At 42.1% G+C, this 26,785-nt stretch overlaps 2 protein-coding genes across 3 annotated transcripts in view; one reads left to right on the top strand and one right to left on the bottom strand.

Annotated features, from left to right (window-relative positions):
- DOCK1 (dedicator of cytokinesis 1) overlaps positions 1-26,785 on the top strand; it is a 276,152-nt gene that overhangs the window by 103,837 nt on the left and 145,530 nt on the right. The gene's annotated exons all lie outside the window — the stretch shown is intronic.
- INSYN2A (inhibitory synaptic factor 2A) overlaps positions 1-26,785 on the bottom strand; it is a 40,715-nt gene that overhangs the window by 13,600 nt on the left and 330 nt on the right. Inside the window, 2 exon segments of the mRNA XM_018078450.2 lie at positions 13,629-14,219; positions 14,221-14,824. Of these exon segments, the coding sequence (XP_017933939.2) occupies positions 13,629-14,219; positions 14,221-14,819 (1,190 nt within the window). The 5' untranslated portion in view covers positions 14,820-14,824.

Genomic DNA, 26,785 nt, shown 5'->3' with positions numbered 1-26,785 from the left:
TCCTTTGATATAAGGATTTAAAAATGAGATGATTTTTGCATGATGAGTTTGAAATCCTGATTTCTCAACTGACACATTCAGCTCTGCTTGTTTTAGCATCATTGTCATTCTCAAGCTCCACTGGTTATGGTGATACATTCGTTTTCTAGCTGGATGTTATTTTTCATTAAATTTTCTTAAAGCAGTATTTTCCTCATTGAATAATTTTAGCTTTTCATAGGTGATTTTTTTACATATTTAGTAATGTTGTCTTCTTTGAACCACCCTGTTAGAATTCTCTGTAAGCCCCAAGAACACCCCATGGTGTCCCAGTGTTTGGTTTCCATCAGGCACTTTCAGAGCTCTGTGTTCTGGGAGTGTGTTAGTACAGTATAAATTCAATTATTTCTATATAAATTAATTCTGTTGTTGATACCCCAGGGCTTTGGACTTTTACTTTCTTGTTTTCACATAATTATCTACATAAACACTTGCATGGAATTCATCTCCTTCATGCCAGCAAGGATTTCACTGTTGGCAGAGCATTTCCATGTAAAATTTAGGCTGATTTGCAGTGCAGAATTCCTGAAAAATAGTGTTTCTATCAGCGTTAACTGCTATAAAGAGTTTGTGAGCACAGTCTGGATACCAGGATAAGGAGAGCAGAGTTCTGGGTGATGATGCAGTATTTTGAATAAGCTTTTTTTTTTTTCTTCCTCTTAAAAAATATTTGGAAGGCATTCCAGTGTAGGAGAGTCAGGTTAGAGACCAAAAACTTGGTTGTCCTTTAGTAGACCAGTGATTATTTTCGGTAAGAAGAAATCCCTTAAAATGGGAAGTCTTTCACAAAACAAAGATTCCTACAGAAAATCTGTCATCTTTTTAGAGAAATGCAAGTTGCTTTTGGTCTGGTTTAGATCCAAAGTGGAATTCTTCCCTTGGAACTGAGGGAGATGCCTGAGAGCCAGGAGTTCCCTCCGAGCTGGGACTCCCGTGGGCATTGTGCTTCACCTAAAGATAATCTCAGCACTAAACCTTGCAGCTTGTATTAATCTTAATATCTCGATTTTGGGAATCCCTCACTGGTTTATGTATAAGGATATGACGTTTTTTAACTCCAAGCTCAGTCTCTCCCTTTTTCCATCCATCCTTCAGGATGGTTCAGCTTAGTTGCCGTGAGGTTGGGCTTGATCTGTCCGGTATGAGAGTTGGATGTGCCTGTAATCCCAGAATCATGGAGTGGTTTGGGTTGGAGGGGACCTTCAGGATCAGCTTGTTCCACCCCCCTGCCCATGGCAGGGACACCTTCCACCAGACCAGGTTTCTCCAAGCCCTGTCCAACCTGGATGGTGGTGCTGGTACCACAGCGTGAGGGCACCACGTGCCAGCTCTGCCTTCTGACACGAGCTCCTTCTCAACATCTACTTCTGACTTCAGGAATATGACCCAAATCTAGGCCTTTCCCCTATCAACCAGCAACCTGGTCTGGTGGAAGGGAACTGGGAACTCCCCAGTTCTTCCTCAGTGAACATAAAACAAAAAATCAGAAACATAAAAGTGATCGCCAAAGAAACGTCAGAAAGATGTTCTAGTTTATATTTGGGGAAATATGCATCTTGAGGGTGCTGAAGGAGATGTTTTGGTTTAATTAGGTTACTTTCCAAGTTAGTTGGCTACAACCTGTGCTACCTTATGGGTTTTCTTTCCCAAAAAACAATGAAGAAAATAGACTTGAGTAACTGTGAGGGTTTTTTTTTGTTTTGTTTTGGTTTTTTGTGGTTTTTTTTGTTTGTTTGTTTGGGTTTTTTGTTTATTTTTTTGTTGTTGTTTTTTTGTTTGTTTGTTTTTGTTTTTTTTTTTTAGTCCTATCACCATAGCATCTAAAGTGTGTTGATGTGCACTAAGGAGAAGTCAGTACTGCAGTAGCTTCATCCTTCCATACCTTACATCCTGGATTTTCTGTTTCTGTGTGGATGTGCAGAGATGGGCAGGTCACAGAATCAGAAAATTCTAGAATGGTTTGGGTTGGAAGCTCATGTCATTCCACCCCCTGCCATGGGCAGGGACACCTTCCACTATCCCAGGTTGCTCCAAGCCCCATCCAACCTGGATTTGAAAGTCCTTCCCCTTGGGAAGGAGATCTCATCTCCACACCAAGTTTTCCACATATTTTTCCTATCTACATTTCATATTATTTTCAGGAGGCTTTCATTTTATTGCAGTTTTTTTTTTTTTTAGCATTGTGGGCACAACCTGAGCTTAACCTCAATTAACACTTCCAAAGTATTAAAATATTATAATGAAGAGCAACCATTTTGCTGACATGGACTGGCAGTAACTAAGAATAGGCTGCAATTTTCAGAGCAGCCTAAGGGGATTACACCCTCTAAATCCCTGGGAAACCCAGAATTTGTGCACTTGCTTGAGGCTTTTTTATTTAAATACCAACTGTAACATCAAAATCTTTGCATCTGAACATTTGTATAAATTAGAGACAATGTCGAGCTGAGAGAGGGAAGCTTGGATCTGTGTGTGCTGATTTGTTTTTAAATGGACACCTATTAAAAACAAAGCAAAAAAGCAATTTAGAAGGCTAGACCTCTTACATCTGGATGTCCTCTCTTGTCTGCTGGGATGCAGGGAATATTTGAGATTAATTGAGTTCCTTAATGGCACAATTTTCCAGAAGTGGCTGTGCCTCAGAGTGTGTTGATGCTCTGATGGATATAGATCTGGATGATACTTATGCTCCTCACACTTTTGATGTATCATCACCACCAAGGAGGATAAACAGACTTTGAGAATTTTTCTTTCTTGATGTTTTTATTACAATATAGTGAAACAAATGATCTGAAGCAGGCAGGGGGCCTTTGAAGTGCTTTGGAAGTGACAGTTCTGAGGAAGTGCAGACCATGGTCCTGCTTAAGGCTTTGTATAAATGGGAATTATATTTCCTGGTCCTGCTGGGACTGTTTATAGCACAACTAGTTAAACACACTAATCACAGACTAGTTTGGGTTGGAAGGGACCTCAAAGATCATCTCCTTCCACCTCCCTGCCATGGGACAGCTTCCACTAGACCAGGTTGCCCCAATTCATGTCCAACCTGGCCTAATGTTCCCTGTCTGTACAGAATAATGCTTTAAAAATCAGTGGTTTGGTGGAGAACTTTTTAAAAACTTTGTTTCCTAAAGTATTGCGGAGCTAATATTGCTAAAAACTGTGTTTCAGGAGAAAATTAGCAATGCTGTTATTAACATAATTTGCCTTTTGGCAGAATAAGATTACTGTGCCATGAGTGGTTTAGTTGTCCTTATGACTTCAGTAAGTCATGTTTTAGCCACATAAAGTGCAGGAAAATCTCTTGTATGTCCTCTGTAGGTTAAAATAAATCCTGCTTAGCCACAGAAGTTTAGTCTGACCTAGGAAAGATTTACCATTTTAGCTCAATGGAAACCTCCTAGAAATGCATTTGTGTCAGCAAAATCCTGTTTCTGTAGGATGAAAACCTCTGGTTCCCTTAAGAACTTCTGTTCTGCCACCAAACCAGCAGGTCTGTGCAGGTGTAAACACCTTGAGTCAACCTTTGGCTCATGTAAAAGTGTTCTGAAAAATCACTTGCCCAGGAGAAAAAAATTGTTTTAGCCTTTCTGCTGCTGTGTTTTCATTAAGAAGACAGTTATTAATTAGCAGTTTTCATTTATAGATGAGAGTTATACAGCCCCAAAAACTCAGGAATGCTGTTGTGCTTTGAGCAATCACCTCGAGGCTTTTCTGCTGGATGGAAACATGGAATTATTCTGTGTTTTTCAGGGGAGCTTTGGGGTTTCAGGTTTTTTATGGTTTTCCTCCTTGGTTTCACCTAAAAATGTTTCCATTTTCCCTGCTTTTTTTTTCTATTCTTCCTGTTTTCCTTTGGTTTTGTTTTCCCCTGGGAGTTGGGAAGCCCTCAGAGAACCACAGAGGTCGAACTGATCCCAGCTTATGTGCTCCTGGCTGGTTTTCTTTAAGGAGTCACTGAGGATTAAGTAAATCTTACTGAACAGTTTTCCTCTCTCCAACAGACCATCTCCATGGGCAGGGACACCTTCCACTAGCCCAGGTTGCTCCAAGCCCATCCAGCCTGCTCTTGGACACTTCCCCACTTGAACACTCTTTCCTCTCTCCCTTCTTATTCCAGGGCTGATATTATTGATTTGGTTTCTGAAAATGCTCTGCAATGTACAGCAGCTCAATGGTGACATTTTTCAGGCTGTTTCCAAGACAGTAGTTTGTTGTCTTTTCCTGAATCCTGACAGTTGGAAGCAGATGACTAATTTTCTTTTTGAGGTATTTGCACTGTGGGTGTATGGCACGACTCCCACGACAGCAATTCAAGTGCTTTCACCCTGTAAATACATTTTGTATTATCCTCAGGTTAGTCAGGGAGTGTTTTTTAAAAAAAAAAAAAATACATATTTTAATAGGGCCGTTGAATGATTTTAAAAACCCACCGAGAATGGAGAGAATTAAAATGTATTTCAAGTGAAATCACGAAATCTTACAGGAATTAGGTGGATACAAGGTTTTGTATCTCTCTTGAATATTTGTGCCTCTGTTGTCTCATCAGAAAAATCAGGAGGATAATTAAAATGTCAAATCTTTGTATTAATAATAATTCAGGGAATTTGTTTGCTCTGGCTGAATAACAACTGTATTGATGGTGTGTAATTGTTAGGCCAAGCACTTCCAGGAGTTATCTGGGAGCACATTCTGGTGGTTAGGCTAAGATGAGGTCTGTTCCTTCATCCCAAATCTCTCTGCTGTGGTTTCCTCCTGACCTCAGGGCTGTTTCTTGGGTACCCTGAGACTGCTGACCCGCAGCTCATCATCAGATCTGCTGCACCATCCATCCTTTACTGCAGCTTCAGTGTGGTGATGTTCCTTTTCCCACTTCCCAGTGCTCTTCCACCCCTAAATCCACTGAATTTTAAGATTAATTTTTTGGGAATAGCTTGTTCAGGGGTGAAAATCCATCCCTGCTGCTCCCACCCTGAGTTCCTCAACTACTCAGAGTGAGTAACTCTTAAAACACAACTCCTTGGATTTTGCTTGGCTTGGACATTTCAATTAAGTCCTGCTCACAGGCACTGTTTCTCTAAAGGAGGAAGGATGAGAGAAATACAAATTTGGGGTATTTTTTCATTAATTCAGTGTGATGTAGATTTCAGTGCAAGCTCAAACACCCCGTGTGCATTATATCTCTAAGCCTACACTGGCTTAAAATAATAACTGCAGCAGCCAGGCTTGTTTAAAATTAAGAATAGGGAGCACATTTGCTGGCCACTGATCCTGCAGCTTGTGTGGAGCTTGTGCCTGGTGCCAGGGAATGACTGGACGTGGCCCTCAGTGCCCTGGGCTGGGTGACAAGGTGGGGACCAGGCACAGGGTGGACTCCATGGGCTGGGAGGGCTTTTCCAACCCCAGGGATTCTGTGATTCTGTACTTGCAAGGATGGGAAACTGAGAAAAAATCATCAGGAAGGACCCTGGAAGTGCTGAACTCTTTCTGTTGCAGCTTGAGATGGTCTTGGTACTTTGTTTTCTCATCTCCTTAAATAATGATATTTGAGGTTTTACTGCAGTACAGGAGAATCCACAGGGCAGAACTTTGGCAGTTGCTTGAGCTTTGTACACAGCTACAGATCCCATCCCTGGGAATTTTTTCTGAGCTTGCATGAATGACAATGAAGCAAAGAAATGCCCTCTAATTTACCAAAGAAATGAGCTAAGTCATGCCAGGTTCAAACTACTCCAGAGTGTAAACTGCCTTGTTAATGCCAGAATACCTCTGCTGGTCTCTAAATCCAGCCTCTCCTGAGGAATTACTAGACCTCACACACCTCACCTGTGGTTTCAGACTGAAAGAAGGTGGATATAGATGGGATATTGGGAAGAAATTGTTCCCTGTGAGGGCAGTGAGGCCCTGGCACAGGTTGCCCAGAGAATCTGTGGCTGCCCCATCCCTGGAAGTGTCCAAGGCCAGGTTGGATGGGACTTGGAGCAACCTGGGCTAGTGGAAGGTGTCCCTGCCCATGGGAGAGGGGTGGAATGAGTCCTTTCCCACCCAAACCATTCTGTGATACTGGAAACAAGACAAAAAATGGTACTATTCCTTCATCCATTGTTCATGCAGCGAGTGGTGGTGAAAAACATCCCCCTCATCATCAATAAAGAGGGCTCAGCACAGCTGGGCATGTTTGGAGATGCTTCCAGCCTCCCTTGGAATGGCACTTTTCCTTCCCAGTTGACCTGTAACACAACTGATCCCTCCAGTGCTGCTCCATGACATGCAAAAACCATCACCACAGACTGTCACGGAAAGCTCAGAATTGTCCCAGTTTCACTCAAGTATTCTACAAACTGCTGCTTTTCCCAGGGCTTGCTTGTAACATGGAAAAATGGTTCCATGACAGGGAATTTTGTCTTCATCTGTCTTCAAAATTCCTCTGTTTGGCAAAGCTCAAAGAGAAGCCTGTAAGAGCTATGAAACAATGTAGAAAGTTTAGGTTTTTTAAGATCTGAGCGAGAAAAGTTCCTGGGTCTGTAATTAAGAACCCAGCAGTGACACAGAGGTGGGATGCAGGGAGGATGGACAGATCCAAGCCTGGGAAGTCCCCACTTAAAAGAGAAGTTTTCCTCAGTCCACAGATCCCAGAATGGTCTGGGTTGGAAGGGACCTTAAAGACCATCTTGTTCCACCCCCCAGATCTGAATCCAGCTCAGCTCTCCATCATCTCTGATGTTTCTTTACCTTTATTTCCCTGGGTATGTTACACAGGAGTTTTTTTAAGACTGAACTGCATGTTCATGCCCCAGATCTGGAACCCGGGGTAGCTGGAGCCTCAACAGTTTAAAAACAAAACACTTCCATCTTCAGACAAGTCTTCTTCCTATTTTTTCCCCATTTTTCCCCAGTCAAGAGGAGAGATAGTTGTACCTCTGTGTAAGCACAGGGGCTCAGGAGCAGCTGTCAGTTAGAACTCTGTTGTTTCATCTCCTGGTGAACGAAGAGCAGTGAGAAATTTAACACTGGAAAGCTCCTTTTGGTCTCATTTTTCCCTGCTTGCACAGGCACCTGGCTCATGGCTCTGTCTCTTTGCATCCTGATACTGCCAAGAGCCAAAATGCAGTTATTAAAGGATTATTCTAATTGTGAAACCTGGGAATTCAGTACCTTGTCATCCTTTTTTAAAAGAAGACCGATTTAGCAGGAAAACTCTCCTTGCAGGTGTTTTGGGCAGCTTGGTGACATTGGAAAGCTCCTGATCCCTGGTAATTCCTGTGGATATCCTGAGCAAGAACTGTTTGCTTACACTGGTTTTAATCCTTCAGTATAAGACTTCACCAGTGTTTCCAGATTTGAATTGTGGCAATTTGCTTTTCTTGGCCTTTGTGTCCCTATGCTGGAAAAGTCCTGAGCCTTAATTTCCCTTCAGAGCTGCTGATCCCGACTGAAACAGGGAAGTGTGGTGGGGAATGACATTTCATCTTGGTTTTAAAGTCCAGTGAATAGCAACCAGATAGAAATCAAATCATTTTTCTGAGCACTTCAAGTACTTTCCCTTTGAATTGTGCCAGTCCAGTGTATGCAGATAAAAAGCTGGACTGTATTAGCAAAGTAAGTTATATTTTCTGAGACTCAGAACGTTCTTAGTGTCTTTTTTTTTTTTTTTGAGAAAACAGAGTATTAAGATCAAGTAATTTTGCTAAAAAAAAATATTTTTTTTGATCTTTTTTTCCATGGACTGGTTGTTGGTAAGGGTTCACTTTTCCTTTTCGTCCATCATTTGCTTGTTGAAAACCTCCCACCACTCTATTCCTCACAAAGGATGGATATAAACTGGCTGTGACAGCAGGATTATTTAAGTGCTCTCTATCTTAAATGTTATCGTGTCCAGGTACTCTGAATTATTACACATTAATGCTCCAGGATGTCTGTGAATTGTGAAAGTTTGACCTTTTTATCCACTCTGACAATCTGATCTGAAGCTTTGATTATCAGCAACAGGATAAATGTGTCCAACTCTAATGAAAAATCCTATCAAAAATATAAATCTCATCATGTTTTGAAGGCCTGTGAGTTACTGTGCTCTGAGATACTCATGTTACCTGCCCTTGTAGATCTAATTCCAGAGTGATTTTAGTGTGCTAATTCAGAAAAAAATGGAATATGAGGTTAAACCTTGGCTGATCCTGGATCTTTTCCCTTGAATGATACTGCATCTTTCAGTGATCAGTTATAATTAATCAGGTTTCATTTGTTTTTTCTTTGAATAAGAGAATTTTAAGGGCTCAAGGGTGGTCATGTGGACTGACAGCAAGTGTTGAAATAATTCCATGAGGAAATAGGGAGTTTTGGGATATGATGGAATAGTTCCAGTGAGGAGGTATCAGTATGTTGGGGGGAAGCATGGAAGGGCTGGTTTATAACTTGGAAAACCAAATTTCTCATGGTGAGGGCAGGTAAATGGATTTTTGTGACATCTTAGCACTGATCCTGCTTTGGGAGAAGGGGAAATGAGCATCTGAGGGATGAGCTGTACTTGGGGAATGAGCACAGGACAAGGAGATGGGATCTCCACAGGCAAAGAACTTGCAAAACTGCTTTAGGGACCTAAAAGAAAACATAAATGGTCTTTGAATGCATTTTGCTTGGTTATGCTCAGAGTTTAGTGTGACACACACACCTTTTGGGCAGTGGTGAAGCCTGACAGAGCAGCTATTAATAATTAGAATTAACTGTACACTTCCAAGAAGAGAGGGAATAGTAACACAAATGACTTTAAGAAAAGGCACAGAAGGGTGTTCTGCTGCTGTTGGAACTAGAAAATAAAAACTACTTCTAGGGTAGTCAGATGTTTCAGTTTAACATTGATCTTTGTGGAAACAGCTGAGAAAATGGTAGTTGTGGATTAGAATTTTAAAACAACCCAACAAACACTCAACCATTAACGGCCCAAGGATCACAAGATCCACAAAGTGCTGATCTGTGCAAAAATTACTCCTTTTCCTTGGCTAAGGAAGATGCATCCAAAGAGATTTCCTGGCTCTGCCGTGGGAAGGTGAATTGTGACAATCTCCAAGGTGTTTTGGTGTGTCTGTGTGTGGGAATGAGCTGTAAATGATGCATAATCTGAAATACAGCAACTCCAGAGAGGGGAAAAATGAAGGATTTAGGAGGTGATGTCAGGAGGATTAGTAAAAGGAATGTGAGTGCTCCAAAGGACAGGGCAGGATGGATGAATATAAAGATCCCAATACTGGAAATAAAGGCATTGATCATAGTCCTCTTCCCAAGGGCTGCTGTTACAGGCTCCAAAACCTGGTGTCACTCACAATATGACACAATTTGTGCCTCACAGATGGAATGTGCCATGTTCTTTCTGGTTTTCATGTCTTTATTTGCAGAGCAGCTGCCTTCTGCTGTTCACCTTATCTAGTGCTTCCCTCCATTTCCAGGTTTGCTCTTAGAAATGGTTCTGTTAAACCTCTCCTTTGCTACGTCTGTAATTAAAAAAAAAGCAAAACCAAAGAGGGGGGAAATCCCTGTCACACCATTTCTGAACTGGCACATTCCTCCCAAAGGCTGGGCTTTCAGGGGCTCTGCTCTTGTGAACTCTTTTAAACCTTCTTCTTGTGTGAAATAAGGAGCTCCCTGGGTTTTGGGGGGGTGTGGATGGATTGAGCGAGACAGCAGAGGTTGTTACTGCCTTTATTTGCCCTGTCTCCTTGGGTTGAGCTGAAGAGCTGGGCTGGCTCCTGAAAGGCAGCAAAGCAAACAATCTGGGCAATAATTGCTTTGGCTCTCTGACTTTCTCCTCTGTTGAGGCAGAGGAGAAGTTTCTGTGACCTTGGGGATGATTTCTGGCAGTGCTGGGAAGGCAGTACTTGGGCGAGGAGGCTCCCTGCTCTCCCCTTTGGTGAGACATCCATCCAGACACATCATACTGGTTTATTTTCTGCTTAGGAATGAGAGTAAGAGCCACAAATATCCCTTAGTCACTGAAAAGCATGAGCTGACATTTAAATTCCCTCCATAACAACATGTTCTTTCAAAGCCTCTTCGAAGGAGTTTGTTGAGAGCTCTTTAAATTCCTGAACCACTGCTGACTAATAAATGAATATAAATTATCTCCTAAACAGGTTCATTTAACTCTTGTCTAATGTGTAGCATTTGGCCTGTCAGAGTCAAAATACTGTGACTTGGTTTTGTGTGGCAAATTGAGCACTTTGTTTATTAAAATTGCTGATTTGTTGTATAATGAGGAGGGCCCACATTTCTGTTCCTTTCCACAGTAAGGATTTAAAGGGCAGGTCATTGTTGTTCTCCAGCAGCAAAATATTTTTGATTATGTGTTCATCTTGTGTAATACATTTCCTAGATGTTATTAGCAAGGTTTTAGAATTATTAACTTGCATTTGTGCTTCACACAGAGCAGAATTTGGCTTGTTAAATTCTGTATCTGAATACAGACAAATATGTCTATAAGTGATGTAGATTGCTAATAGTTTCTCATATAAAACTGGAGCATAAAAATGGGTTTGTGTTGTGCAGCTGAACCCTGCATCATGTAATATTCAACATTTTTTTTTAACTCTGAGCTTAATTGAAGCTGCAGCTCTGCACTTTCTTCATGCCTGACTTAAGGCATCCAGCAATATCTGTGTTTTGCTGGCATATAATTTGGTTTTTTGTAGAAGCTTCCACATAGAAGGTGGAATTGCCACTTTGCCAAAGGTTTAGTAAATAATGATGGAAATAATACACAATTTTACTAATTTCCTCTGATACTGGGGGGGTCACAGGCTGGCTGTGCTTCTCTTCCTCAGGTGGCTTTTCCCTTTCCTTCAGCAGAGTTGGGAGTTGGATGTTGTTGCTAATTGCAGATGATGTAGCACTGACATTTTGGGAAGTATAGAGAGATGATGCTGCTGTCTTCAGAGATACTGCTACACTTCTGCTGGCATTGACTCATTTAGTGATGAATTGCAGTAATAGCAGTTCAGGACCTACAGCACATTAGTGAAAATGAATCCACTGAGCACCAGTCCCAGGGCACTACAACAGCACTTAAAGAGCACTGATTTCCTTAAAGGGAGAAAAATCTGATTAAGGATTTTAGCTGTGCCTTTGTTTTCTGGGTTTGTAAATTATTTTTTTAACCAGTAGTGTGTTACTTGTATTTGTTTCTTGCAGTGTGTTGTTCTAAGGAATTTAATATACATAAGAAAACCAGGAGAGGTCCATAAACACAGAACATTTCTTCCTGCTTTAGCAGATGGAAGACTCTTGTATTTTATAATAAACAGAGATGGAGCAGTAGCACTGCTTTAATTTCTTGGTATTAGCTGACCTAACACTTGGTTATAACAGGAAAAAAGACCAACATGCTGAAATGGAGAAGACACGTAATAATTTACCCAGTGCTGGGTGTCTGTGGCAAAAGTGTCGAATGAATGCAGCAACTGGAAAGAATTATTCTAATAAAAGGATGGGGCAGCCTATTATTGAAAGAGTTGTCTAATTTGAGGGGAATGGGGATAAAGACAAGCTTCATGTTAATGATGTGTTGGTGCTTTGCAGAACAGAGTGTTCTCCCAGCTCTGGAGTGTGATCAGGGGAGAACAGCAATGGCCTGAGCATAATCTCCTCTGTGCAGCCTCCTTTAAAATCACCCAGCAGCTAGGAAATGAGGGATCTGGGATGCAAGGATTCCTAGAACAGGAGAAAATATGCAAGTTTGCATCTCCTTTCTTTTCCCTTCTTCCCCATCTTGACACCCTTCCTGCCCAGCACGGAGGGGGCATGTTTGGGTCGTGTCTGGAGTGTATGCAGGAGCAGCTGGAAGTGGTTCCAAGTACACAGGAGTGCTAATAGATAGGCTCTTTTCAGTCAAATATAGTCTTGTAGACTCTAATGCGTAAGTCTGTGTGTCTAAGAGGCTGTAGAGATTTTCTGAACTGGGGTTTATGGATAGTTTCACTATTTTAGGGCTAATACAGCTTTGCCAGGTTGAAATTATTTCAAGACAGTCATCGATAGTTTTGTGCCAAGGGCATGCCCCTAATGTTGGCTACATTAAATAGCTCTGCTTCTGTCAGGGCAGTAAAAAAATAGGTATTTGCTGCACCTGTTGCTGTGCTATCTTTGGGAAGAGATAAAAAACAGCTGTATAATTGTCTGGAGGAAGCAGAGGTATTTATAGCAGGTGACTTTGGGGGTGGGTGTGGGTGTTCCTGCACACGGGGTTCTCGGGGATCAGGTGATGAGTTCTGATGAAGAAAGAGTTTTTCTGTATTTTGGGATTTGACACGCTGCTTGACACTTCTGTCCAAATCTCCTGCAGTTTCTGTAAGTTAAGAAAGGCAGGGGAATTATTCTGAATAATAATTTTAAAAAATTGAACCATAGAGTCGTTTAGGTCGGAAAAGACCTTTAAGATCATGGAAGCCGTGTGGCTTTCAGCTACATCAAGAGACTCCCTAGTCTGAAGATCCAGGACTTGATAAAGTGCTGATATAGATAATTGATATTGATATGGATAATACTGTAAAATTAACTAAAAGCACTAAGGCTCTGTTGACAGCAGTGTCCAACAGCTGACAGGACTTTTCAATGACAAACACTTTTAGTTTTTAGGATTAACGTGATTTGTACATTCCTAAAGAAAGAGTTAAATTAAAGACGTACCTTTCTGGCTCAAATGAAAACATGGGCTGCTTCAAGTAGCACAGGCTGCTGGGTTCTTAATTTTAAAATCCTGATTTCTTCTGACAAATTGTGATTTAATTGCAGAAGTATTTAAAAGCACCCAAACAGTGCACATACATTTTGAGGTGTGTTCATTGAATAAAGATGAGGGAACTAAGGTGAGTCAGTCTGCAAAATGCTTGTTAAGGTTATGTAATAGAGGGATTGAACTGTCCAGGCAAACACTAAAGGTTGTACTGAGTTACAGTATTTATTTAATGCCTTATAGGTTGATTTAAATAATGAAAGATAGGGATAAACACAATTTTCTTTCCTTCTGCTTGAGTTTATTGTGTTGAGCTGTGTGAATGCTGTAAAAAATGCTTTGATATTCAAAGTTTTCATTTCATTTCCTTCTGAAAGAAATACCATGAAAAATTCAGAAGGTGAGAGTAAACCAGACAAGATTCACATGCCATTAATGGAATTATATTAAGAGTTGTAATTATATCCCTTAATCTTAAAAAGGTAAGTCTCTTACAGAATTAAGGTTTTTCTGCTGCTTTTCATGCCGTGTGAGGAATTATGGTTAATGCAAGTTGCTGATGTGAAAGCATCCTCACTAATCCTGTTTGGAGAGCGGCTCGTTCTGTGCTCCGAGGAGAAGGCACAAGATGTATTACAGGCCCTTCGTTAAATAATTACTTAATTAGGTCCCAGGACAAGCAGATACCAATCTGTGAATAGTGCTGGGGCAGGTTTCCCTAGGATTGGCCTCTAAAAAGCAGCAAAACTTCGCGTGGGAAGCACCACGTGTGCGGCGGCGGGTGCGTGTTGACGTCAGCAAGTTCAAGGGCAGGATTGTTAGAAAAGACATTTTAAATCAGCTTAAACTCACGCAAAAAGCTTCTACTCACCCTTCTCTGTGAGCTTCTCCTTTCTCGAGCTCCTGTATAACACCCAACAACACCTTTATGGTTTCCTGACTGGAGCTGATCAAGCTTTCCATCATCTGAAGCTGCGCTTTCAAGTCCACAACTTCGGTGTGAGGCACGATTTGTTGGCATTCCTCGCTCAGGGCCACGGCCGCCTGGCAGGGCTGGCCCTCCTCCACGGGTGAGACGTCGACCTGCAGGGGCTGGTCATTACATTCGGTGGCCGGGCACCGCGCCCGCGCCGCGCACGCCCCGGCATCGCCCGCCGCGGGCTGGACACCGTTCAGGTGCACCGTCCTCCTCCTGTCCTCCTCGGCACACGGCGACCAGTCGCCGAGGTTGGGCAGGTCAGGCTGCGAGGCCGGCAGGTAAACGGTGGCCACCTCAGTCTTGAAGACCCTCCCGTGGTGGAGGGGGGGCTCGGGCGGCCTCCTCGCCGCTCATGCCAGGCGCTGCCGCCTGCTCTCCCCCGCTGGGCGGCCGCGCCGGGCTTGTCTCCGGCGGGGCGCCAAGTTCGGGGGCGGAGGAGGAGGGCGGCTCTTTGGAGAACTGTGCAAAATCGCTGCTTTTCCAGGCCCTCGGCGCCGTCTGTCGTGCCGGCATGGCCGCGTTGGCCGCGCTCGGAGACGTGGGAGATGAACTTCGGCCGTGCTGCAGGCTGCCGGCCTTTCCTGCCCCAGGCACAGCCTCCGCCGAGCCCCGGCCCTCCCTGTCCTTCACATCGATCAGAAACCCGTTGTTCTCGCCCTGCAAGGTGTCCACGGTCGAGGCGCTTTTAAGAATATTCCCTTTTTTCCGGTCCAGAGGGAAGGTCTGGTAGCACTTTTTGAGATCGGGGGAAGTCTGAACTCCTGTGCTCTTGGTGACGTTGGGGATGGACCTGCGGGCGGGCACCGTCATGTACTTGCGATACGCCGTCTTGTAGGCGATGGCCTTGGCGTCCCTCTTGTCGGGGTCCTGCGTGCTGGCGGTGGAGCTGGACAGCTGCTTGTCCCTCTGCTCGTTCTGGGCCTCGCAGATGTCCTTAAACCTCACCTGCAGGGCTTTGTTCCGTTTCTTGATCTGCCGGTTGGGATCCAGTGCATATTTCATCTCCAAGGCCAGGGAAGCCGCTGGCTCGACGTCGCTGTCCGAGGCGGTGAGTAAGCATTTGCTGGGCTCCTTACTCACCATGATGCCTGCAGCCAAAAACAGTGCAAAAAGCCTCATATTACAACACAAATGCTAATTTCCCCCCTCAGGTTTGCAGTATTTGGGCTGCTTTCCTACTTTTCCCCCTCGGGTTTGCAGTTTTTGGGCTACTTTTGTCTGATGCACCTGAAATGGCTGCCGCTCGCAACCGATGTTCTTGGCTCTGTAAAGTCATAGTCCTTCGTGTTAGATTTTGGTTTTTCTAGACAATTCTGATTTTTATCTTGGTTTGTGAACATCTTCTCCTCAAAGGGGAGGATTCCTGGCGGCAGGAGCTTTTCCAGACCCCTTTTCAGAGGACAGGGATCATGGCTGCTCACTCAGCCCTCGTGCTTCCCTGCAAATCAGGGCGTACTCCCAGTCCCTGAATTCACCTGACAGTTAATCAAAACTCCAGGGAAAATGAAAAATTAGTGTCTTTGTGCAAGTAAAGAAAACTCTAGAGCTCTGACCAGCCTTAATTCTCCTTCAGTGCAAATGTTTAGTAGCAAGAAGTGTCACACTGGCATTATTTTTTACTCTGGGCTTGCTTACCAAACACGTTCTCCTGTCTGATGTATTCAGTGTCTTGGCAAGAAATTAATCGGTCGTTAGAGGTGTCATGATTTTGATTTTTATAAAAATTTACCTCATAGCCAAACCTAAACATAATCTAAATATAGATTAATTATTGTTAGCAACTGGTTGGTGCTGCTGGATGCGTAGAATTTATGAACTAGTGAAGTTTGTGGAAGAAGTCAGCAGTGCATCAATTAAGGGTTTGCTTCAAATGCAAACCAACTCATCCTTTCCTTGAGGCAGTAAATGCCTTTATGATACAGCTGCTTATCCCAAAGGATCCTAAAGCACTAAAAAAAACCCTCCAAACCTGTGATGATTTGCAGAAATTACTTAATCTGCCATTGAAATATAAACACCTCCTCAAGGACAAGAAGATGCCAACCCCCCCCGCACCAAAACCCAACAGCTCTGTGGTTGTTCAGATCACAAGGGAATCTGTAGTAGCAGGATAGTTAAGATCTCATTTTTACACCTCATTTGAAGTTGTCATTTTTACTCTCCTATTGCACAAATTTCTCCCTGAGACTTGCTGAATTACCAAATTCCCACTTAATCCAAATATTCTGCATGTATCTCCTACTTAACCACAGATGGACCCTCAGAGGGACTTGGAGTACGATGTAAAATGAGTAAAGGGACTTTCAGGTGTATTTAAAATAAGTTTTTAATTAAAATTCCTTTGTCTATTAAATAAAATATGTGGAACTCTTGAAGAGTTAAGTGCCACGATAGCATATGTTTTATAAAGCACAGGGGAGTCAATCCTTATGACTGGTCTATATTTAGTTTTAATTTAAGAAAGCATAATGGGGAAATTATTTTCAGTGGAAAATTGAATGTTTATGAGTTTTAAAAGCAATAATAACACTTCTCTAAAGATATTGAGACACAAGATGTGCATGGTTGGATGTCTGAGTCAAAAGATCTCGTGTAAAGGTGTCATTACTTATTTTTTTCTTAACCTTTTAATTCCCTGGTCCCAGTAATTTTTGAACAGGTAACTGAAATATTCTAGAATCCACCTAGTTTGCCTTTCTGTGTGACTTGTGAGACTCAGGTAGAGGTGAGTGACCTGCACTTGTTTGAGGAGGGGAAGTTTCTGTCTGTCTCTGTGTGATGTAGTGGAGAGTCTGTAGAAGAAAGAAAAAGGAAGGAAAATGCAGGACAAAAACGTTCAAATAATGGATTTTGAGGTTGCCAGACTAGTTTTCCTCTAGACATGTTATATATACAGGCCTAGTAGCTGATACCAAAGTGACCAAGCCCCTGTTTTTGGGGAAAAGAGTGAAAAATGGGACTTCTAGGGGGAAGCCTGAACATTAAATTGGAGTAGAGTTATCCTTTTGTGCTGGGCTGGGGGGAAAGATCAGTTATCTCTGTGCCTTTAATACATGATGTACAAATATAGACAGATTTTGAAGGGAATAAATTGACTGTATATGAATGTCAGGAATTTATTGTTCCCGTTGAAACCATAACTAAGGAGCTTTGTTAGAGTCCTGTACTGGCTGTGTTAGGCTGTATTTTAATTATAAACTCGTTTGTGAGTGAAGTTATGGTTTTATTTGAGAGAAATTTTGCAAACAGAGCCCCACTGGGTCACAGCTTCCAAAGATGGGGATGGTAGGAAATACAGACATCCATCCATCCATCTACCTAGAGTGGAGTTTTTGGAATGTTTTAGTGAAGACAGTGCCGTGTGAGATACAAACCTGATCCATTAGCTTGCAATTGGACACACATCAGCTTTAGACACTAAAATATGTTGTAAAAACTACTGTCAAGCCCCAAAACTCTGCATTTCCAGTCACGTAGAACTACTGGAAGCCAATGTTCCAAAATGGCCTGGTAAATTAATGAGTTTACCAAAAACTAAATACAGGAACATAAAAGCCATTAGTGTTCAAATCTGCTAATGTGAGTTCCTGCGCTACCAAAAAATTGCAGCAAAAATGAAATGCTGCATTTACAGAGATGTGGAATCCTCAGTAATTGCTTCTGAAAAGAGAACACATGTTTTTACCCAAAAAAAGGCTTAAAAAAATTGACTCTTAGCTCTGAAAGTCACCCATTACAGCCATCTCTGAGGATACCTCAGAGCTGTCAAAGTGAGTTTTCGGGCACTTGGTTATTTGACAGCAGGATCCGTTAACGTGCAATTTATTTTCAGGTATTGGCTTGATATTTCATGAGTGTCTCTGCCCTGTCTCGACTTCCAGGTTATTTCACTACCCCTTTAATCCCATCATTTTTGGGGCTGCAGGATCACTGGGTTTGTTTGGAATGACTTAACATGGAGTCCCTAACCCAGATAAAACCAGGAGCTGTTCTCCGGAGTAGATAAACGGGGAACTGTATTCTGCAGTTAATTTTAAGCATGTCTTTAATAGCCAATAAATTGATTCCTCACAAAATTGCTTGTCTCCCTTTCCCAACCTCCCATGCCTGATTGATTTAGCTGATCTGGAGTTTTCTATTCCCACCAGTAGCTTGGAGTAATAATTTCATAGATATCTGTGATTAAGAATGACAACAACCAAAAGGACTCGATTTTTTTCTAAGCCTCGCTCGGCTCTCGGTGTCTCCAAGGGGAACTCTCTGGGCTCAGCTGATAAAAGAACAGCTGAGCAAAGAGTGGATAGTGAGTTAAACACCTCACAGGGAAGGGTTTATATAATACCTCCTGTTTGGTTTCAGTTTTGGGTTGGACGAGGTGTTGCCTCCAATTTTGAGTTACTTAAAGCGTCCTCTCCTCAGGATTTTTGGATACTTTCGGATACTGAGTTTCTCAGTTTGCATGAGCACGGACTTTGTGGCTCTCTCTGTCAAGCTTTGAAGTTGAATTTTAGTTGCAGATGCCAATTTCATACAGATAATAGATTTCAACTGTTTGTAGTTACTCCCAACAAACCCCAATTTGCTAAACTAAATATTTAAGTTATCACACAGCTTACTTTTTCTGGTTTTAGTTTTGATTTGTTTATAAACTTCTGGCTGATTACCCTTAAGGAGTGTTCTCCTATGTTTGAATATGGAAATAAACTATTAAATAATAATAATAATAGTAATAGTAATAGTAATAATAATAATAATAATAATAATAATAATAATAAAGTGATACACAGAGAAGCCTTAAGTTAGTATAAAATCTTCAGGGGAATTATGGAAACCAACAGTCCTGTTCCAGGGTATGTCAGCAGGTAAAGTTTAGGTACAGATCTTTGCAGGACCTTCACTCTGCATCCAAAACTCTGCAAAGTCACTGCCCCGGGAGGGGGAATTACAGTGTGGAATTTCCAGACTGGTTAGTTAATGAAGGAAGAAGAGATTTGGAGCTCTTATTATATTATTAAATGTAATTTAAATTTTATTTCTGTCAGTTTTATGCTCCAGAAGCAGACTCACAATGTGTTAATACAGACTGGACCTAAACTTTGCACGTTCCAAATGCAGATGGAAGGCACAGATTCCATGTATTCCTTGTGTTCTCAGACCAAATGAAGGCTTTGGAGATGCAACTGAAAACAACTGTGCACATGTTAAGAGCACACAGGATTTTGTGTATGGCTGTAATAGCTTAAAATCATGCAAAGGGTTGCAAATAATTGGCCTTTTCCATGTGAAGGAAGTGATCTGCAACATCTTGGAGCTCCTGAGTATATCCAGGTTGTGCTTCCTTGTGAGAGATCCCTGCTGCCTCACTTGGAATTTTTATATGCCTAAATACTACCAGAAAATGCTTGTTTTTCAAAAATCTGTAAGTCTTGTTAGTGTATACATAGAATATCATACAATTCTATTGTTAAAAATAAAGATTTGAAAGAAACTTAGATTTACTTCGTATAAATAAATACAATATGTTAATTCTAAATATCCCATTCATTTTGACTCCATTAAATTAGGAGTCTTTTCGTTATTTTAAAAAAAATCTTAAAAATCATATAGTATTATCCTAAATATTAAAAAGCAATGTCCAGTAACAAGATAAAAATGCTGGAAAATATGAATTGGCTTTTAATTATTAGTTGTTTGCAGAAAGTTTACCTCTGCTACAAAGTTTTATGGATTTTTAATACATAAGGACTGAGGATAAATTATGACTTGCAGATAAATTCAGGGGTGCAGGTGTGCCCAGTTTTTGTGGGGTAAAAAGTACTGCTGACTCTTATTAGGAAAAGTGACGTGGTGGAGCAGCCTGTCATCATTTTATCACAGAATTGTTCATGTAGAATAACAGAGTTTGCAGTCCTGCTAAATGTCAAACTAGTATTTTTTTAACTCTGTTTGGAAACCCCGAGGCACCAAACTTGAATTTTCTCTCTCTTGAACCTCCTTATTTATTGCTCACTACTGAAGTCATTCTTCCTGCTGCATTTCTAAGTGCCTTGGAAGTCTTTGCTTTGGAATAAACAGGATCATATGGCATTTGATTTGTCTTTTCTCCCCTCCCATCCACTGGCAGGCTCTGGAAGAATGATGTATAAAATCATATCCCAGCTAATGGCTGAGATACCCAATAAATGCCTTTAAATGCTTTTGTGAGCTTCAGCTTTAGAACTAAATGGCAACAAATAAAATGTACGATTTAATATGCCTGGAGAATTTTTAGATAAAACAGGAATCTACTGGAGGATAAACTATTTAAGAATTTCCTTATGAGCCAAACCAGCTGAATGCAGCTGGTATATGCAATTTCCTCTAATTTTGACATCTCTACTGTGCTTTGTGAACACAAATTTTAATAATACTTAGGTTTTGTTGCTTCCTATATTGTGCATAAAATTAAAAGGAATCCATTCAACGTGATAAACTCCTGGAAAATAAGGGTTATGTAGAATTTTGCAATGAATAGTACCATTATCAGGAGGTTTGCACTTGCATTAAGAACAGTGCAGACTTATGGGGTGAATTAATAACTATTAACTTCCTACTGGAACAAATGCAATGTCAGAAGATACTCCCTGCGAATTCATAGTGTTCTAATGCCAAACATTTGCTGGGATTTAGTGTTCTGGAAAAATCATAGAACTGTTACAAGAATTATGCTGCTTTTTCTTACTGTGCTCTGCAGCTTATGGAGAATAGGAGGAGCAAAGGTTTATTAACATTATTTTGCCATGGAAATCTGGGCAACTCCTTGTCTGGGTTCCAGTGGTACTGGCAGGAGAAGGATGTGCTGGGGATGTGTTGCTGAGAGAATCACTCTCAGTTCTGCTCTCACTACACTGCACTGTCTTCCAGGAGTCCAAAAGCCACACTACTTTCACTGCAAGGCTTTTTCATTTTTATGGGCCTTTCTGTTAAATAATTGAAAGGGCAGGCTGTTAAAAACAAGAGCTTAAGGACAGTTCCTTATCTGCATTACTGGGGAATGCTCAGTGTTAATTGTTCTGAGTCGACATCGATTGGTTTTTTGGGTATTTAAGGAAAAAAACAGCCAAACCACAGGGGAAAAGAGCAGTTCTGCTCCTTAGCTTTGACCAACAGGTCTTAAAACTGTTGGAGCTCTGGAGAGAGAGATCTGATTGCTGGGGATTGAAAACAGACTCACAGAATGGTTTGGGTTGGAAGGAACTTTGAAGGTCATCCAGTCCCACCTCCTGCCATGGCAGGGCCGCCTTCCACTATCCCAGGTTGCTCCCAGCCCAGTCCAACCTGGATGTGAATACCTTCAGGGATGGCCTGTGAGCTCCTACAGCAACTGCAGCTGGTTTTTTTCCTTCATCATAGATTTACAAATATTGGGTAAAGGGGAAGAAGGAGATGCAGGTTCCAGCTCCAGGCTTGGATCCTGCATCCTGAATTTTGCTGTGAGGTATCAGAGAGGCACCACAGCAGCACAAGAGATGCATATCAGAGCATTCCCCTGGGAATGCAGGTGACTCAGCCTATGGAAAGGGTGTTGTGTAGCCTGTGCTGGAGCTTCCTCCAAATGGGAGATGACAGCCAGGAATGACTTTCCTGAGGTCAGTGGTTGGAAAGCAGCAGAGCCTTGTCAGCTTGTTCTGCCTGGATTAGGGTTACAGGCAGACAAGCTTGGGAGGGTGTGAAGGTGTGTTAAACAACTCAGCTGGGTAATTTAGGTCTAAAACCTGACATCATTAGCGGGATATTAATTGGGGAATAGTCTCAGTCAAGGAGTGTATTTGCTCTCCAGTGCTGTCAGCAGGTACCCTGAAATAAAGGCTGTGTCATTTTTCACCTTCTCGAGCAGCACATTCCTGAAGTTTCTGGTTTAAGCAGGTTCTGGCTCTGCTGGAATTGTGAATTATCCATGTACAGCTGGATCTGAGCGTGCTGATATTGGGGAAAGTGCACAGATCAGTCTGACTTTGCTACAGCAAAGGCTTGTACAAAAATGAGTTTAGTTACCCAAAAAGAGGGATACAGTAGAGCAAAAAACTGTGCTTCGGTTGCTGTGCTGCAGGGGAATAATGGTCCCTAATGCTGCAAATCTTCATAAAAACTAGTTGTAAGATGCTTTCGAAATGATATGAAGGGAGAGCCAAACTCCGATGTGAGGGGAAGTTATCTTAAATACGAACATCGGTGTGAACGCCCCGAATCTCAACTCCCAGACCCTCAAGTTCTCATCCAGCATGAGGACTCGGGAGAAAGCTCGGAGTTGATGGGTAGCACAGGTGCAAACAGCTCATTCCAGGTCACCAGGGAACATGTTTTTGGTTCCATGTGGGAAGAACTGTGTGGAGAATGAACAGGGAAACAATGAGAGCAGGCAAAGATGGTGTGGAGATGTTGAACACAATGCTCCCAGGTTTTGTGGACCTGGGACAATGTGGAATAAGACCTTAAAATAATCATGGTGTCCCTGCCTGTGGCAGGGAGTTGAAACCAGATGGTCTTTGAGACCCCTTCCAACCCAAACCATTCTATGATTCTGCGGTTCTGGATTTTAGGATGGGTTGTTTGTGATATGGATGATTAGGAAGTGCATGAAATAATTCAAGACCTTGTTAAGAATATTTTTGTCTGAGTTATGTACTCTGCCTGTGAAGCTGCAGAATGGTGGCTGAGAACTCCCCTATTATTAATGAGAATTGGGTGATAACTCCAGAACTGTCTGGGTGAGGCACCACAACCAGACAGATAATTTGCATCCCCTTTATTGTGGCTTTGTGTGCTTTTATCACAAGGTGTGAATGCGAGAATGTAACACATTATTCTCACTGACTTGCTCAACTAGAACTACCTAAAATACACAGATTCCTCTGGAATTCAGCAACTTAGGCTCAGTCTGCAAGAAGGGCTGTGTGTTATCAGTGTTACCAGGCAGTTCAGGCATAATTTCTGCTGAGTGACTCTCTCCAGCAGTGGGATGTTTTATCTGTCTCTCTGTCAGCTCCTCAGGGATATCGCTGTGTTTTATTTGCTGATGGCCTTGATACACAAAAATGTGTTAAACTGATCCACAAGTTAAATTTCTTCACTCGTGGATGTCTCCTCATTCCTTTCTGTTGGCATTTGCAGAGAATAATGAATATAATAACAAAATGGGCACGAACAACCCAATCACTAATGGTTTGAAGGAGACACTGGGCTCGTTGTAGATAAATACACAAACATTAGTGATTTTACTGAATCCTGTCCTCTTCCTTCTCCCAGGAGGCAACTAATCAAACCAAAACTATTTTTCGTGTCCCTAACTTGAAAATATAGCCCTGAATTGACACACCTGCTTAAGTGGGTTTGTACTGAGAATCAGAGAGTCCCCTTTCCAGTTTTTAAAGTCATTTCCACCACGGTTGGGCTTTATAAGCTTTCACCTGACCAAATCCTTCCAAGCAACAGGATCACAACCTTGGCATGAGCATTGGGAAAAAAGAAAATGGAAGAGGTGAGGAAGGGAAGGTGTAAAACAAGCAGGGAAGGTGGGGAAGTGCACAAAACAAGCAAAGCCTGCTTTTTTTTTAACTTGTGACAATTCCTCTTCACTTAGACCAGATGGAATGAGCTTCCAATGCTTTTGTTTTTAAACTGGTTTAATTTTGTAGCTGTGTGGGCTTTATTTATAGGCATGTTACAGCAATCATGGGCAGGCAAAAATAACACAACTTGCTTCTCTTCCCCATGGATGTCATAAACATGAGGTAAGGCTGGGGTTTTGTGAGATGTTTAACTCACTCCTTTTGATGTGGGCTGAGTCTGAGACGAGGTATCAGCGATGTGCAGAGTCTGGGGAATGGGACATGTGGTGGAGCTCCAGCACAAAAATCTCTTGTAATGACAGATATAGAAGTTCAGATCTGCACCCAAATATAGCAGGACTTGGAGGCCTTCAGCTTTTAAATCCACCTCTGTTTAATTCAGACTGTGAAAATGGCCCTTACCCTTTTACACTGTATTAAATCCAGCAGATTTAGCTGGAAAAACTACTTCTGGAGTAAAATCCAGCAAAGTGGACACCAAGATTTGCTGTTTGATCACTGAATTGTTATTTTTACACCCAATTCTCTTTGCCTGTGAGACTCTGCATGGATGTGGAACTGGAAAGCAGCTTTAAGGCTCTGATCACCCCGACATGGGGCTGTGCATGTTCATGAACAAGGTGAGCTGTTGTCAGTATTAAGGGATAAGTTTTCTGCCTGAATGTAGTAAAATTGTAATAAATAACCTTCAAAGTGAGGATGTGCTACACTACAGTAAGTGAATTGAGTGCATTCTGTGTGGTCAATAACAATTTAAAATTGGCAGTATCTAATGAGTCGTACTCGTGTGTGTTCATAGGTTATACAGCATTTTCTAAGCAAGCACTGATTTTCAGAAGCAACTCCCACTGCATTTACCACTCTGAGATGATTTTTTTCCCATAAAATATGCTCATGATCTCATTTCCATAAAGCCTTTTTAATTTGCAAACTGATTAGTAAAAATACAAAGGGGGTAGGGGCTATAAAGTAGATTTGTTGCTTACATGTTTTTTAATATCTCACACAAATTCTCAGCAGTTCTTTAAATTGTGGGTGTCAGAAAGCAAAATATTAACAGCTAGTTCAGATAATCACGTGAATTTTTTATGCTCTCAGATATTCTAGATTTACTGTCATTTCCTCAAGTGTGCCTGAATTATGGGACCAGACATCCTCAGTTCTGCCTGACCTGTGGTCAGAATGGCCTTGAGACATCACAGCTCAAGAGCTTTGTGGAGGTATCCTGACATTTTAGCCTGGATTTTTGGCAGGCTCATAGGTTTTCCCTGGCTTTCACCACCACATCAGTCACGGCAAAGGATTGGCATGGCTAAGTTTGGCTTTTCAATTCTGCAGAACAGAACATCAGTGTTGATATTTCCTTGTCCTTTGCAGAGTCTGTGGTTGAGTTTGGATCTCCAGGTAACTAATGGTGTGCTGTGGTGACCAGTAGGGTTTGGGCACTGGTGGTGCTGGTCAGGAAGATGATTCGGCAGCTCTTGGGCTCCTTCTCTATGTTCATCTCCACTGAACTTTCCTACTCTTTGTGTCCCCTCTGATTTAATTAGATATAAATTCTAATATATAATACTGTATGTGTGTCTCTCATGCAAAAATGCTTCGTTAGTGCAATAGTTAACTGGGAAAAAAACCCACAGCGATGATCTTATAAGGTTGTTATAACAAGCTCACTTGTTTGTGAGCTTAATTAGTAGAAGGGTGCATTGAATATTAGATGCTGGCCCTCTTGATAAGTAACTAACACTTTCTCTTCTGGTGCTCTTGCCCAGCTGCTTTTTATGTGTCAATTTGAGGTAAAGGCACTGATTCCATTCAAGATTAGAATTATCTTGAGCATCTTGTTAAAAATACACATCATTAATAATGGTGGAGTCCTAAAGAACACACATTTTTCATCAAGGGCATCACGACATCCTTACAAAAAAACCCCCCAAAAAACTGATTTAATATCAGCCTTCCCCATTCTGTGAAGGCAGGATGCTTTCGATGCAACAGCACCTTAAACTCTGGGGCAGGAATTTTATTTTAGAACTGTTAGAACAATTCCATCTGAGCCTTTGGATTAGCAATATACATTATGGATTTCTCCTGAAACCAGGGACCATATGCCATCACTGTAAGGCAGAATATCAACCTCCAGGTAGGTGATAAATCAGTAATATCTGAGCACTGAGATCTTTTCCTCTGAATCTGAATTTCTAATGCCAGAAGAAAATCCAGCTTTTAACTTAGAACTGGTATTTGTACTGGGAGAGAACAGATCATTGTAGTGGAGACAGAGCAGGCTCGTAGGACACCAACAGGCATCACACCAAGAGTAAGGAAATACGTTACTCTCCCTGCTTTCGTATTTTTACTATAGGTCTGTTCCCTTGAAATTCTACATTAAATTCATCTGAGTACATGGCTAGGACAGTTGCATGTCATGTGATTATTTTTATTTATTTATTTTTAGCTAGTAGTTTTTCCAGCCAGCAGCCTGATTTTAACCTTGGTACATGCAGCATTCCTGGCAGCACTGTAAATGTGAACGGTGAGCACCATGGAACACTTTAAGAGAGGGAATAAATTCCCAGTTTATATCAGACCTGACCTGTTACTGGTTTGCTTTTTGTTACCACTTGCCAGCAGGGAAAAAAAAAATGATTCTCAGAGGTTGGGAAAAACAGGTCTTCCCAAACTTCCCGATCCCAGAGCCTAATGAGTTAAATTTTCCTCCGAGCAGGATTTGAGCTGCTTAGACACACAAGGTCAAACGGAACCACTCCATTACCTATTCTGACTCGTGCAGAGAGGGGGGCACAGCTCCTTTGGGACAGAGCCCTCGGGAGACGGTGACATAAGCAGGGAATATATTCCCTGCTCCCAGCATTGCAAGATGTCCCTATTTTTCTGGGGCCGGCTGCCCCCCCGCCTCCCCCAGGCTGATCCCAGCGAACTGCAGTCCTGCATCCCCTCGCTGCCGTAACTCCCTGTAAACATGGCATTAAGTACAGGCGTTGAGGTCACGGGAGAGGATTCGGGCTAGAGATAGGGAGGCAAGATGGAATGCAGAGCGGGAAGCTTGGGATGCCTTGCAGGATGCAAGGACTGTGACTTCAGGGATGGATCCCTGCTACCTTTTGTCCCGTTTTCCCACGGCGTTTTCGCGGCATCCCCGATTTGTGCCGATGGTGATGAGGGACTTGGGTGTATTAAATCGTGAGAGCCCTGCGTCTCGATATTCACACTTCACTGAATAGCAGCAGTTCAGCCCCCGAGGAGGATTTTTGGGTTGGTTTGGCTTTCAATAGCAAGTTAAGGGATGAACGCATGCGATGCTCCTCCATCGCCGCGCCGTGCGGACACTTCATTAGGACGGCTGAAGTTAATAAGCAGCGGTAGTTCCTCGCCATCAGCCATGTGAAAAGCTAAAGCACTTCGTGCATCCTCCGAAAA

Source organism: Manacus vitellinus, unplaced genomic scaffold, assembly GCF_001715985.3.
Source record: "Manacus vitellinus isolate BGI_N305 unplaced genomic scaffold, ASM171598v3 scaffold_40_pilon, whole genome shotgun sequence".
Taxonomy (NCBI): Eukaryota; Metazoa; Chordata; class Aves; order Passeriformes; family Pipridae; genus Manacus; species Manacus vitellinus.
The sequence above is the reverse complement of the archived record's forward strand: the minus strand, read 5'-3'. Positions and strand labels throughout refer to the sequence as shown.